At 39.1% G+C, this 15,084-nt stretch overlaps 1 protein-coding gene and 1 long non-coding RNA gene across 2 annotated transcripts; both read right to left on the reverse strand.

Annotated features, from left to right (window-relative positions):
- Positions 1-681: 681 nt before the first annotated feature.
- On the reverse strand, positions 682-1,814 carry LOC144043947 (uncharacterized). Its single transcript, XR_013291178.1, has 3 exons — positions 1,796-1,814; positions 1,291-1,317; positions 682-709 (listed from the first exon to the last, which is right to left on the reverse strand). It is a non-coding gene; the product is annotated as an uncharacterized LOC144043947 (long non-coding RNA).
- A 908-nt stretch (positions 1,815-2,722) lies between these two features.
- LOC144044981 (uncharacterized) lies at positions 2,723-5,605 on the reverse strand. The gene is made up of 6 exons (XM_077559728.1): positions 5,370-5,605; positions 4,325-4,363; positions 4,113-4,181; positions 3,594-3,632; positions 2,887-2,929; positions 2,723-2,747 (listed from the first exon to the last, which is right to left on the reverse strand). Exons 1-6 carry the CDS (start codon positions 5,599-5,601, stop codon positions 2,723-2,725), a joined length of 447 nt encoding a protein of 148 aa, XP_077415854.1. The 5' UTR covers positions 5,602-5,605.
- Positions 5,606-15,084: the final 9,479 nt, after the last annotated feature.

Below are 15,084 nucleotides of genomic sequence, written 5' to 3' on the forward strand. Positions count from 1 at the left end.
AAAGCCTATGAATTTACTCTATATGTAGCCTATTATACAGTATATTATCCATCCATCCCTCCCTCCCTCCTTCCCTCCCTCCATCCATCCATGATTAACAAACAGAAGTAAAATATTAGACTATCACTAATGATAATAATAATATTAAGAAGACGAATAATCGCATGGTCATCCTGATAGTTACCTTGGTAGGAGGCATTGCCACCTGTAGCTACAGCTGAGCCTGAGACAAAAAATAACAATTATTGAAATAAATATGCATTGTTATTGGTATTACAAAAAAAACACGTAAAAAAAATATATATTAGGAGGAAATACAGAAACGTTGAGGAACTGTTAAAGAGAAAATATGCTACTATTAGACAAAATTATTTAATAAAAAAAATATATATATATATTGGAATAAAACATGATAACAATATTACAAAAATTAAATATAACATTTGAAAATGATACAAAACTATTTCAAAATATTCTAATTTTAATTATTTTAATTTGATGTAATGAAAGCCTATGAATTTACTCTATATGTAGCCTATTATACAGTATATTATCCATCCATCCCTCCCTCCCTCCCTCCATCCATCCATGATTAACAAACAGAAGTAAAATATTAGACTATCACTAATGATAATAATAATATTAAGAAGACGAATAATCGCATGGTCATCCTGATAGTTACCTTGGTAGGAGGCATTGCCAGTTCCACCTGAGCAAAAAAAGAAAATAAATAAAAATTATTGAAAAAAATATGCGTTGTTAGTGGTATTACAAAATAAAATGTAAACAAATATTAGAAAATAATATTTAAATATATTAGGAGGAAATACAGAAACGTTGAGGAACTGTTAAAGAGAAAATACGCTACTATTAGACAAAATAATTTCCCCAAAAATTTTTTAATTGCCAATTGTCAAAAAAATAGGTATACTCAGATGTCATCCAGCCAGAGTCTGTGCAATAACGTTCAAAATGGAGGAAATAAAAAAAGAAATAATAAAAAAATAAATAAGTTAAGACAATACAAGTAAAAAAAATACAGTTGCAGAAAAAATAATAATAATTTGAAAAAAATATGCATTGTTAGTGGTATTACTTATCTTTCAATTTGATGTAATGAAAGCCTATGTATGTACTGTGAATGTAGCCTATTATACAGTATATTATCTATCTATCTATCTATCTATCTATCTATCCATCCATGATTAACAAACAGAAGTAAAATATAAGACTATCACTAATGATAATAATAATTAAGAAGAAGAATTGCATGGTCATCCTGATAGTTACCTTGGTTGGAGGTATTGTTACTTCCACCTGAGCAAAAAAAGAAAATAAATAAAAATTATTGAAAAAAATATGCATTGTTAGTGGTATTACAAAAAAAAAAAAACGTTAAAAAAATATTAGAAAATAATATTTAAATATATTAAGAGGAAATACAGAAACGTTAAGGAACTGTTAAAGAGAAAATAAGCTACTCTTAGACAAAATTATTTAATTTAAAAAGAAAATTGAAAAATATTGGAAGAAAACATGATAACAATATTACAAAAATAAAATATAACATTTGAAAATGATACAAAACTATTTCAAAATATTTATTTTAATTTGATGTAATGGAAGCCTATGTATGTACTGTATATGTAGCCTATTATACAGTATATTATCTATCTATCTATCTATCCATCCATCCATCCATCCATGATTAACAAACAGAAGTAAAATATAAGACTATCACTAATGATAATAATAATATTAAGAAGAAGAATTGCATGGTCATCCTGATAGTTACCTTGGTAGTAGACATTGCCAGTTTTAGCTACAGGTGAGCCTGAGACAAAAAATAAAAATTATTGAAATAAATATGCATTGTTATTGGTATTACAAAAAAACACGTAAAAAAAAATTTGAAAATAATATTTAAATATATTAGGAGGAAATACAGAAACGTTGAGGAACTGTTAAAGACAAAATATGCTACTATCAGACAAAATAATTTACTTTTTTTTTTTAATTGACAATTGCCAAAACAATAGGTACACTCAGATGTCATCCAGCCAGAGTCTGTGCAATAACGTTTAAAATGGAGGATATAAAATAGGAAATAATTAAAAAGTAAATAAGTTAAGACAATACAAGTAAAAAAAATACAGTTGCAGAAAAAAATAATAATAATTTGGAAAAAAAATGCATTGTTAGTGGTATTACAAAAAAAACGTTAAAAAAATATTTTAAAATAATATTTAAATATATTAGGAGGAAATAAAGAAAAGTTGAGGAACTGTTAAAGAGAAAATACGCTACTATTAGACAAAATAATTTAATAAAAAAAATTTTTTTTAAATATTGGAAGAAAACATGATAACAATATTACAAAAAAATATATAACATTTGAAAATGATACAAAACTATTTCAAAATATGTTTTTTTATTTAATGTAATGGAAGCCTATGTATGTACTGTATATGTAGCCTATTATACAGTATATTATCTATCTATCTATCTATCTATCTATCTATCTATCTATCTATCTATCTATCTATCTATCTATCCATCTATCCATCCATCCATCCATCCATCCATCATTAACAAACAGAAGTAAAATATAAGACTATCACTAATGATAATAATAATATTAAAAAGAAGAAGAATCGCATGGTCATCCTGATAGTTACCTTGGTAGCAGCCAATGCAACCTGCAGCTCCAGCTGAGTCTGTTTCAGTTTCTGCTGGTGCTGCTACTGCTAGAAACAATAGCAATTAAAGTTTAGTAGATTGTACCGTGCAATTTGAGTTTTTTCAACTCCTAATTAAGGATGTTGCTATCAAAGTTATTAAGAAAACAAAATAAATCAAACGAAAAAGAAAACAACACAAATATACCCACTTTTGGCAGCAGATGACTTCAGTTTGGCAATCTTGTCATCTACCAAAGCACAATGAAAATATATCAGATATGCGTGTTTTTTTTAAAATAAAAAAATAGTTGAGAAATATTACAACATCAGGAAAAAATAAATAAGTTAAGACAATATACAAGTAAAAAAATACACTTACAGAAAAAAAATAAAGATTATTGAAAAAAATATGCATTGTTAGTGGTATTACAAAAAAACACGTAAAAAAATATTAGAAAACAATATTTAAATGTAATAGGAGGAAATACAGAAACGTTGAGGAACTGTTAAAGAGAAAATACGCTACTATTAGACAAAATTATTTAATTAAAAAAAATTGAAAAATATTGAAAGAAAACATGAAAACAATATTACAAAAATAAAATATAACATTTGAAAATGATACAAAACTATTTCAAAATATTTTTTTTAATTTGATGTAATGAAAGCCTATGTATGTACTGTATATGTAGCCTATTATACAGTATATTATCTATCTATCTATCTATCTATCTATCTATCTATCTATCTATCTATCTATCTATCTATCTATCTATCTATCTATCTATCTATCTATCTATCTATGTATCCATCCATCCATGATTAACAAACAGAAGTAAAATATAAGACTATCACTAATGATAATAATAATATTAAGAAGAAGAAGAATCGCATGGTCATCCTGATAGTTACCTTTGGAGTGTGCAGTGCGACCTTTAGCTCTAGCTAAGCCTGAGAAAAAAAATTAAAATTATTGAAAAAAATATGCATTGTTAGGCGGTATTACAAAAAAAAACGTAAAAAAAATATTAGAAAATAATATTTAAATATATTAGGAGAAAATACAGAAACGTTGAGGAACTGTTAAAGAGAAAATACGCTACTATTAGACAAAATAATTTAATAAAAAAAATTTGGACAAATATTGGAAGAAAACATGATAACAATATTACAAAAATAAAATATAACATTTGAAAATGATACAAAACTATTTCAAAAATATTTTTTTTAATTTGAAGTAATGAAAGCCTATGTATTATACAGTATATTATCTATCTATCTATCTATCTATCTATCTATCTATCTATCTATCTATCTATCTATCCATCCATCCATCCATGATTAACAAACTGAAGTAAAATATAAGACTATCACTAATGATAATAATAATATTAAGAAGAAGAAGAATCGCATGGTCATCCTGATAGTTACCTTTGAAGCAGCCAATGCAACCTGCAGCTCCAGCTGAGTCTGTTTCAGTTTCTGCTGGTGCTACTAATGCTAGAAACAATAGCAATTAAAGTTTGGTAGATTGTACCGTGCAATTTGAGTTTTTTAAACTCCTAATTAAGGATGTTGCTATCAAAGTTATTAAGCAAACAAAATAAATCAAACAAAAAAGAAAACAACACAAATATACCCACTTTTGTCAGCAGATGACTTCAGTTTGGCAATCTTGTTATCTACCAAAGCACAATGAAAATATATCAGATATGCGTTTCTACACCACCACTGATATACACAAAAATGCCAAAATCCTACATCTGTATGTAATACAGTATACAAAAATGTAAGTCTCCTAAAAAAAATTGTAAGATATTCTAAATCGTTGAAAAATACGAAAATATCAGGCTACTAAAATATTATCAAAAACATAACATATTAGATAAAAAAATACAAATAAAAAAACCTACAAGGCAAAAAAAAATTGGTTAATAACACAAATGTTACCAAACAGAAAATGCGTTGGAAAAAAATCTCACACCATGAAAACATTTTAAAACTATTCTATGAAAAATATTAGGCAACCACAGAACTTGGCAACAAAATATCTGTGTATTGTAGTCATATTTTACTTTTTTGTTGGAGTATTTCAGTTCTAAATATACTACCACTTCTAATATATTTTTTATATATATTAAACAAATGGTCTTTTATAGAGTGTTTTTTTTTAAATAACTTTAACTTTAACAAGTCCGAAATTCCAAACAAACAAGAGTAGCCAGACCAGTTTACGCGTCATTTTGGAAGAAGAGGACGTCCAAGACGTGAACATTCCAACATGGTTTCTATACGTAATCGGTTAAACGTTTAGCTTTATCTTGTTAGCCAGAAAAAAAACAAGTTGTCATTTCTATTTAAACTTTTTTGTACAGATACAAATTTACACTTTTTTGTACAGGTACAAATCATGACTTTTACAGGTACAAATTTGTTTTTACAGATTTATTTTTTTTTTTACACATAGACATTTTTTTTTTACAGGTACTATTTTTTTTTTACAAATACAATTTTTTTTTTTACAGGTACAAATTTGTTTTTACAGGTACAAATCACGACTTTTACAGATACAAATTTAGACTTTTTTCTACAGGTACAAAAATTTTTTAAAAGTTAGTTTTGCACCATATTTACCTCCATAGAAAACACACACGCGCGCGCAAATTCACATGCGAAAGCAGCACTTACCGAGCTTTTTAGCCCTGTAGTAGCACCGGATGGACTTCAGCAGTTCGGAGGTCACTGCTGGAGCTCCGTCCTCAGTGAAAGTGGACACCAGCAAGTTGGTGATCTCCGTGAAGTCCTTGCCCTCCACATTGCTGAGTGCCACCTTTCGGTCGCCGCCGAAGTCCACCAGCGCCATGCGGAACTTGTCCAAATTCTTGCTGGACAATTTCTCCAGCGTTTTCATGATCGCCATCTTTTTGGAGGACATTTCTTAGCAGGGGATTCTGCGAGGAACACGCTAGTGGAGAGGTCTGAATATAAGGTGGCAGGTGGAGTCGAGTTTTACTTTCGCTCTCTAGCCCGGAAATTGGCATTACACAATTACAAACCTCAATAGTCAACACACACACACACACACACACACACACACGCACACACACACATGGAAATATACAGTATTTTTTTGTATTATTATTGTTCACACACACACACATGGAAATATACAGTATTTGTTGTATTATTATTGTTCACATTTTTAAGTCTTGAAGGTATGATACTTAAGTTCTGTGCAAACTACAACCGATTAACCGGAGGCGAGCCTCACACATTTCCGAGCGAGTTTGAACGCAGCACTTCACTCTTGGTTTGAATGGGGTAGATGCCACGGACTGGGCTCCAGGTGGCGGAGTGGATCAGGCCAGCTTCTACGCTTTTCCACAAGGTGGAAACTATGGACATCAGTCCGTCTCCTCAAGAGTTTGTAATTACAACATGGGCCAGAAATTGTCTGCGTGGAACACGGGAGCCTCTACCTGCACTCAGAGAGACCTTGCGGCCTACCAAAACCCATCCTCTACAGTATTTGGGCCATCGGGTGCGGTTCACGGCCACTGTGTTGTACCTGAGCACAACAAGTGCACGAGTAGATTCTACCAGAAGTCATCACCACCACCACCACCATATTCACACAGCCACATCACAATAAGCGAGCTGAGTATTCCTAGTGCCAACAGCAATAAGACTCATTTGCAACAACCAGACACGAGGTCCACATTACAGAACGCTTTGGAGTTTCAACCCAGACAAGTTTTTCAAGAAACACAATGGCAGATTCCAAAACTTATTACTCAATCAATAGAGACGCAAGCAAGGGCAGAAGCAAGGATGCCAGAGATGAAGCCAGTGAGTATGCAAATTAGGATCCCATTGAGGACACAAACAAGAATGCCACAGAGGGCGCCAACGAGTACGCAAGTTCTAAAGCCAGAGAGGACACAAACAAGGACGCAAGAGAGAGTGCCAACAAGTATGCAAGTTTGGATACCAGAGAGGACAAAAACAACAATGCCAGAGAGGAGGGCAACGACTACGCAAGTTAGGATGCCAGAGAGGATGTCAATCAGGAAGCGAATCACTCAACACTCTCCGCATTCATCATTTCACACAGCATGGGCACCGGAACAACGCCAGACTGTCTGTGCCACTTCACCAAAATGCCCGAAATGACTTCACTTTAATTCCATTTAATCAAAATGCCATCAGCCTCTTGTTGTGATGACTTTCAAAATGGCGTTATTTAACTTCATGTTCTTAGTCTCAAGATTTTAAACCTCGTGAACTCCTCGGAGGGCCCTCATGTTTGTCACTTAACCTCACACCTGTTGTACGTCATTCATGAGTTTGATGACAATGTAAACATGAATGTACGATTAACAACAGTCACACTCTAGATAGTTTGCCACGTTTGGACCTGTGTTGGGAACTCCAAAGTGTCAAGGTCCACCTTGAGACACAAAAAGAAAAACTGGGGAAGAAGATGGAAAAGAATAAAATGATGTGGTGTTTACGTGTTTTGGACCTTTTGACGGATGCTCAGTTGTGTCGTCATAGACGCAAAATCGTTGATCAGAAGAAGATTAAATGATGGAATATTCCTATCCTCACTGATTGTGTCACCTTTTTGGACCTTTTTCAAGGACCTTGCCTTTATTCAGCTCAGTTGAGGACACGATGCAGGCATGTGCGCAGATGGGCACGCCCTGTTGGGAGCCCTCAGCAGACAGAATGTGGAACTATCCCAGCGCAAAGAACCTGTCCCAGCACAAGACAGGTGGTGATACCAATTGGCCAACGTCATTTCCCGGTCAAGACGGCATATGCTACCAGAATGTGTCGCGTGTCTCTCAGGCCAGCTTCTCCGCTGTTCCACAAGGTGGAAACTATGGACATCAGTCCGTCTCCTCAAGAGTTTCTGATTACAACATGGGCCAGAAATCGTCTGCGTGGAACACGGGAGCCTCTACCTGCACTCAGAAAGACATTGCGGCCTACCAAAACCCATCCTCTACAGTGTGGGGGCCATCAGGAGCAGTTCACGGCCACTGTGTTGTACCTGAGCACCACAAGTGCACGAGTAGATTCTACCAGAAGTCATCACCACCACCACCACCATATTCACACAGCCACATCACAATAAGCGAGCTGAGTATTCCTAGTGCCAACAGCAATAAGACTCATTTGCAACAACCAGACACGAGGTCCACATTACAGAACGCTTTGGAGTTTCAAGCCAGACAAGTTTTTCAAGAAACACAATGGCAGATTCCAAGACTTATTATTCAATCAATTGAGACGCAAGCAAGGGCAGCAGCAAGGATGCCAGAGATGAAGCCAGCGAGTATGCAAATTAGGATCCCATTGAGGACACAAACAAGAATGCCACAGAGGGCGCCAACAAGTACGCAAGTTCTAATGCCAGAGAGGACACAAACAAGGACGCCAGAGAGAGCGCCAACAAGTATGCAAGTTTGGATACCAGAGAGGACAAAAACAAAAATGCCAGAGAGGAGGGCAACGACTAAGCAAGTTAGGATGCCAGAGAGGAGGGCAACGACTAAGCAAGTTAGGATGCCAGAGAGGATACAAACAATGCCAGAGAGGATGTCAATCAGGAAGCGAATCACTCAACACTCTCCGCATTCATCATTTCACACAGCATGGGCACCGGAACAACTTCAGACTGTTTGTGCCACAATGCCGGAAGCAGCACATGTTCCCGGAGAGTCACAGACACACACAGAAGATATTCCAACGCCACAAAATCTTGAGGCACTTGAACCCCTCTCCACCGCCCCCTCATCACCGAGTTGCTCAGCTCTGGCGGAGGGAAGTTCAGAGCTCACTAGTAAGCTTCTGGCAGCTGCACGTGGTCCTTCTAGTCAGAGTTGCACTGGCCACAAGGACCCTTGTGCAGGTGATTCAAGGGATCAGACAGCAAGTCCGGTTAGGAAACAGCAGCAACACAATGTTCCTCAATGTTTCCAGCCAGAAGAGCCTGAAATCCGAGAAGTGGACCAAAGTGAGAGGCCAGTCACTGTTCAACTCAAGTCTCTCTTAACGCGAAAGTGGACTCAAGAAGACTCAAGAAGACTTAGCGGTACTTTTCAGGGACACCCATCAAGCCCAGATGAAGTCTCCCGGGTCTTCAGTCCTGTTTAATTGGGAAAATGTCATCTCCATGTTCTGGAAAGATCCAACATAACTGCTGGACACAATTAGGGTAGGCTTGTACGAAAAGGTCAAAATCGAGGCTTTTACATTTTGCAATGAGCTCTTGATTCTGGACTCAAGCGGTGCTGTCAGAAGCCATGTGCGACTTGAACCTCAGCGGCCTTTAGGTGCTTCAAGATGGCGAGGTCTACTCTGAACCACCGTACTTGTCATTCTGGCGGAACATCAGCCCACAGCTTGATGACATTGATAAAGAGTTTGGCTTGGAAAGGAACTTACTGCATCACACACGACTTCCAGGACCACGTTCGCCCTCTGCACGCGTGGCAGCTGAGGCTCTTTCACCAGAGACCAAAGCCACCCCCTTGGAAGAAAAGCCACAAGAACAGAAAGAAAGAGAACAAAAACTGCAACATGCACACGGGCCAGAGTTGGACTCTGTTGCATTTGTGCCTCCCCGTGAAGATCCAGATGACGTGTATTTGTTCGTCATTAAAGTTCTGCCCATAGACCAGGCCAAAGCCATCTACGAAAATGTACATCACACAGAAGCAGCTCCTACCAAGGAGAACCCGAAAGGCTCTGCTGAGACTGAAACTAGCGTCGACAAAGGTCATGACAAACGAGAGAAGATGGACCAGTTTGGCACAGAGTTGGAGTCTTTCTTTGAACGCTGCAATGATCTCCATTCTGGTTCAGTTTTTTTCAAAAATCAAGACACAGCCGAGGGAATCAGGTGGGCAGATATTGACTTCTCCCTCAGCATGTATGTAGACAACCACTCCATGGATTCCAATCGATCCGAGGATGCTTCTCCACGGACGGAACAAAAGGATGATCAAGGGATGGGAAATTGTGCCGCACCAGATGACCAAGAGTCGGAAAATGTTATCCAACAGGAAGAGGACCAAGAGATGGCAAATGTCTCCAGACAAGAAGATGGCAGAAAGTTGGGAAAGATCCCCAACAAAAAGACCAAGCGGTGGCAAATGTCTACTAATAAGAAGATTACGGAGAGTTGGCTAATGTATCCCAAAAAGATGACCAACGGTCGATAAAAGTTGCCCAAGAAGATGAGCAAGTAATTTCAAATGTTGCCCAACAGGATGATCACGAGACGGGAAAGGTGACCCAAAAAGATGACAACCAAGAGACGGCAATTGTCTCACAACTGAAATATGTCCATGAGATGGCAAATGTCTCTCAGACAGTCTTAATTTTACCATCCAAAGTTTCTCCTCCACCTGAAATGTGGACATTACAGGATAGTCGGCGTCATGTGGAAGTGATCTCTTCTAAACTATACCAAGACAAGAAGCCGCTCTGTCTTGCCAACAAATGTTTCGAGGCCCTGAAGAAAAAGTACATGAAAAGCAAGCAGTCCGGCATCAGAATTCCCTCCCTGAAGAAGTTGAAAATCAAGCGTGGCCGCAAGGATGTAAGCAAACGATCGATTAGCAAAGAAGCTCTGCGGGCAAACCGCAAGCTACCTGTGGACCTGGTGCTCTTTGGTTCGGCCGGACGTAAGCGCAACTACGCTCTGGCCCATCACGCGCCACAGATCCTCAGCCTGAGGCTCAAAGGCAGAAGTTCGATCAAGCAGAGAATCTATCAAGAGTGATCTACCTCCGACCAGGATAGACGGCAAAACCAAAGTCAGATTTCAGAAGTCTTATGTGGACATGGCCAGAAAAAAGCCGCCTTTGCCCACCTTGATATTCAGGAAAGACAACGGCAGAATGTCGTTGACCCTGAACAAAAGAAAGTCCAGAGTGGCCGGACCCAAGAAGGATGCCGGGGCCCTCAAACAAGCTGCTGATGTTCTGCTGAAGACCGCCAATGACTATCATTGCGGTAAGTTGACGGAAAAGTTCAAAGCCAGCGCCGTTGAACACACTCCCCACAATAAAACATGTAAGTCCTAAGTAAGTAATTTGCAAGACTTCTTAACATTCATGTTTCGAGCACGTCACAGCTTACTTTTTTTTTTTTACTTAGTCAAGTCATTCAGTCTTGCTCTGGGCAACACATTTTTATACATATGTGAGTTACTTTGCTCTCAGTATCTATACTTGTGCTAGTTAGACGTACTAGCACATTTACTGGTCCCAGTTGGCAAAAAAAAAAAAGTTTCTGTAACAAATGGTGCAATACCTTGGAAAAAGAAGAAACAGTGAGACGTGCCAAGTTATGTGGTTCAAGCCTAAGGCCTGGTGCACCCATATACAGGATTTTTCAAAGTTTATGAGATTGTCTTTTTAATACAGACCCAACATTAAAAAAAAATTGTCATTTTTGTTTTTGCTCGGACAATCTCAACTCCGAACATCACACGCATAACCAGTCTAGAATCCAGTCCTCCGAGGAAGAACTCTCACGCACCTGCTTGTGATCTCACAGACACCAAGACGAGCAGACGCTTCTCCGGGTATGCGCCGATAGTTGCCGGGCAGGACATATTTAATATTTGAGATTGACTTAAAAACACAACATTGTTTCAAACTGGCAGAGCAGAACATGGGCGGCATGGCTCAGTGGTCGTTTCCCCATCCCTAAGGTTGTGGGTTTGAAGGGGGAAAAAAAGATGGCTTGATATGTCCTCGTGCAATCTCTTATATAAGGATATGTTGTTGTCCTGAACTGTTGTACGAATCCAGGTGCCCAACAATTTGTAAATAAAGGGCGGGATCAGCCTGGGAACTCTTCCTTGTTTTTACTACAGTTTTCCCTGCTTTGCAAATCATGTTTTCGAAAGTGTCTGGGAAAGGGCTTGGCTAGCCCGGTTTCCCACGCTAACGAATAAAAGACAGAGCGGCACACGGTCCAAACAGAGTCAGCTGCGGAAGACGTACGATTGCCCAGCCGTTTTGCAGCCCGTTCTACCCGGACCGTAGGCTCTCCGGTCTAGTGTAAAGGTAAGCGCTGATGATGATCATATTATGCTGCTTAACGTTGTAGTGTATTGATTGCTGTTTGCGGGGAATAAAAGACACCATTATTCTAGCAAATCGAGTTGTGATTATTGCTGTTTGCGGGGAATAAAAGGTACAGTCATTCTAGCAAAGCAAGTTGTGAATATTGCTGTTTGCGGGGAATAAAAGGTACAATCATTCTAGCAAAGCATAGGTGTCGATTACTGTTTGCAGGGAATAAAACGTATGATTATTCTAGCACAGTATAAAAATGTTGATTGCTGTTTGCGGGGAATAAAAGGCGCAGTTATTCTAGCAAAGCATATCAGTCTCTGTGTATTCATTGTTGCCGCCGACCACTCACGATCCTGCATACAAATATAAAGGTGAAGTAGTGTTTTTCACAAAACATTTTGGCGTTGTTGGCTGGTTTCCTAACTTTTCGGTAAAGAGAAGTAGGTGAGTGGCTACGGTACAATGTTGCTGAGAAAAGAGAAAAAGTCGGAAGACTACACAAGTAGAACGAAAGAGCAAACGGGTCATACAGGAAGTATACCCGGTTGGGATGAATGTTCGCCCACGTATACAGTAGCTCAGGAGCTGCGTAAGGGGGGCGGGCGTATGGAGCCGTGGATTGAAGTGCTGAAAGACGGAGGTCCTACAGCGCTATCCGCGGCTCTACAGCAGATTTCTGTAACTGCCAAAAAGCCGATAGACGCTCTGTAGAGGCGGTTGTGGCTAACGGCTTCTGCATGGCGAAAACAAACGGAACAAATTAAGCAATTGGTAAAACAGTTACATGAAAAGGAGGATGGGGTGATTAAGGAAATTGGTGATAAAGCGGTAGCCCAAGCACAAGTGCAAGCTGGGGAAATACCGAGACATGGCTGAGCAATCTGTTCTACATGTGACCAAAATAAATAAAGCGAGGAAAAAGAAACAACAAACATCCATGAAAAATGTGCGCGACTTTGTAACGAGAGCTGCACTACAGGGTGGGAGGATTGATCCTTCTTCGTGGGATGTTGACATTTGGAATAGTGATGAGGGGGACGACTGGATTATTTCTGGGATTATGAGGAGTGTGAAACCGGGGCAAGGAGGGAGGCAGAACCAAAGGCCCTGGTGTCCGGGGCGGCGCCGCCGGGGTGCCATCGGTTGGGGCAGACCGCAGTGGAGCAGTGCTGGTTGGGGTGGCTGGCGGTGGGAGGGTGTCTGGGGGTTTGGCGGCCTGGGGGCGGCTGGGGCTGGGTTGGGGTGGATGGCAGGAGTGGATGGGGGGCGGGAGGGTCATTTTATTTATATAAAATTAAACATTTATGACAGGGGGTCAAACTCATTTTTGTTGCGGCCACATCATAGTTAAGAGGAAGTCAACCCCCAACAAATAAATAAATAAAAAAATTCTTGACAATATGTTCTATGCAGCCGCACTAGTCGAAATACGGTATTCTGGTTAATATTGCGCTAGTGGAATATGAGTTAAGCAGCATAATCTACCAGTTTTTATCGATATCAGAAGGCGGCCATTTTGCCACTTGCTGTCGAGTGAAAATTACATCACAGATGCTCAGATACAATCACAGCTCAGCTTCAGAAAACAGGTGAGCTGTGATTGGTCGTTGCCCGAGCCCTGAACAACTGTGATGTCATCTTTAGTCGACAGCAAGTGGCAAAATGGACGCCCCCTGAGATGGATCAAAACGGCTGGACTTTGCTGCTTAACTCACATTCCACAAATATAATATTAATCAGAATGTCATATTGAGACTAGCGAGGTCACACATAACATAATGTCAAGAAATGTTTAAGGCTTTGTTCCTCTTTAAGGTTTTAAGGAGGGCCAAATAATTGTATGAATGCCTCATATTACACAAACACAATCAAGTGCTACTACCGTAGTTTTGAAATAAAAGGCCAGTAAAAACATTATTATTATTATTATTAGTCGCAAAAAATTATTGACATATGTTACCGTTTTTAAAAAGCAAAGACAATTTGCAATTTTGGTATTTTGCGAAGAAACACGTCGATGCACATTTTGCAGGCCATATATAAAAGTGGCGGGTTGGATTTGGCCCCCAGGCCGTGAGTTTGACACCTGTGATTTATGACGTTTACATTTTTACAAGCCGGCTTCGTTCTTCAAACAAATCTCGTACACACAGAAGCATTTCAAGACTTGCGTGTGCCCAAAAGAAGATGCTGAGGACGTTTAACGGCTGTAATGTATATGCCAAGTCAGGAGTGGCGCTGTAGCGCAGCCACAGGGAGTTAACAGAAAGCGTAGAAGAAGAATCAGCGACTTTCTAACTTTATTGCAATCTACAGAGCAAACATGGCTTTGCATGTATCGAAACAACATGAAAAAGACGAACACAGGAGAAGTGACAATGGCGGGTTTTTCAAGTACAACACATAACAGCATAAGCAAGCTAAGGAGGCCGAGGCTGCGCAAAACGACTACGACACGTAGAGATGGGACGTTTGACACTGAGACTCCGGAGCGTGTGTCAGCCGAGTGAGACAGACTGCTCGAAACAATGTATCAAAAGCCCCGATGAAACCTCCGTGATCACGTGCTGATGACGTATGCGGCTTCATGCGCGCTAATGAGATACCGGAAATTACGTAACTGATTCAATTGTTTTGGCGCGGTGTCAGCTGTTAAAAGGAGACACCGAAACAACCACTGCCTCCCTCGTAGTGATGGGATTTTCGGCTCTTTTGGGTGATCCGGTTCATTTGGATCGGCTCAGTGGAAAGAGCCGGCTCTTTTTGGCTCTCAAGCGGCTCTTTAAACTTTAGCTTTTCTTTTAAATATTTACGACAAATTTACGTGAAAAAGAGAGAGCGACATATGTAGAGAGAGAGAGGGAGAGGGAGAGGTTGAGGGAGAGGGAGAGGGGGTGAGGGAGACAGTAAGGAAATGACGGAGCCGGGAGGGAGGGAGTCGGCTCTCATCGTTCACTTCAACGAGCCGGCTTTTTGTACCGGCTCGTTCGCGAACGACCCATCACTACTCCCCCGCGCCCACAGCCTTTTGAGAGAAAACTGACTTGAGAGAGCTTTAGGATGGAGAATTCCAATGCAAGAAAACGATCTCGTGTTTGGCAACACTTTGACGTTGTGTCACCCACAAAGGTAAGATTTTAATTATTTGGCATAATATTAAATGGTATATTATCAGCATTATCATCATCATTGTAGTGTTGTATTTACTATTGTACAGTTTTGCTAAATGGCTCACCGCAACATTTGCAATAATAAATGCTTACAGAAAATGAATTAATATTACTGTATCACTTTTAATA

This window comes from Vanacampus margaritifer, chromosome 2 (genome assembly GCF_051991255.1).
Source record: "Vanacampus margaritifer isolate UIUO_Vmar chromosome 2, RoL_Vmar_1.0, whole genome shotgun sequence".
In the NCBI taxonomy this organism is placed as follows: domain Eukaryota; kingdom Metazoa; phylum Chordata; class Actinopteri; order Syngnathiformes; family Syngnathidae; genus Vanacampus; species Vanacampus margaritifer.

Bases quoted from the DNA above. Each gene is read 5' to 3' on its own strand.
- LOC144044981 (XM_077559728.1), bottom strand. From the start codon at position 5,601: ATGGCGATCATGAAAACGCTGGAGAAATTGTCCAGCAAGAATTTGGAC. The intron at 4,182-4,324 runs GTGGGTATATTT...TATTGTTTCTAG, and splicing joins GAAGTCATCTGCTGACAAAA to CATTAGTAGCACCAGCAGAA. The intron at 2,930-3,593 runs GTAACTATCAGG...GTGCTTTGGTAG, and splicing joins TCGCACTGCACACTCCAAAG to ATGACAAGATTGCCAAACTG.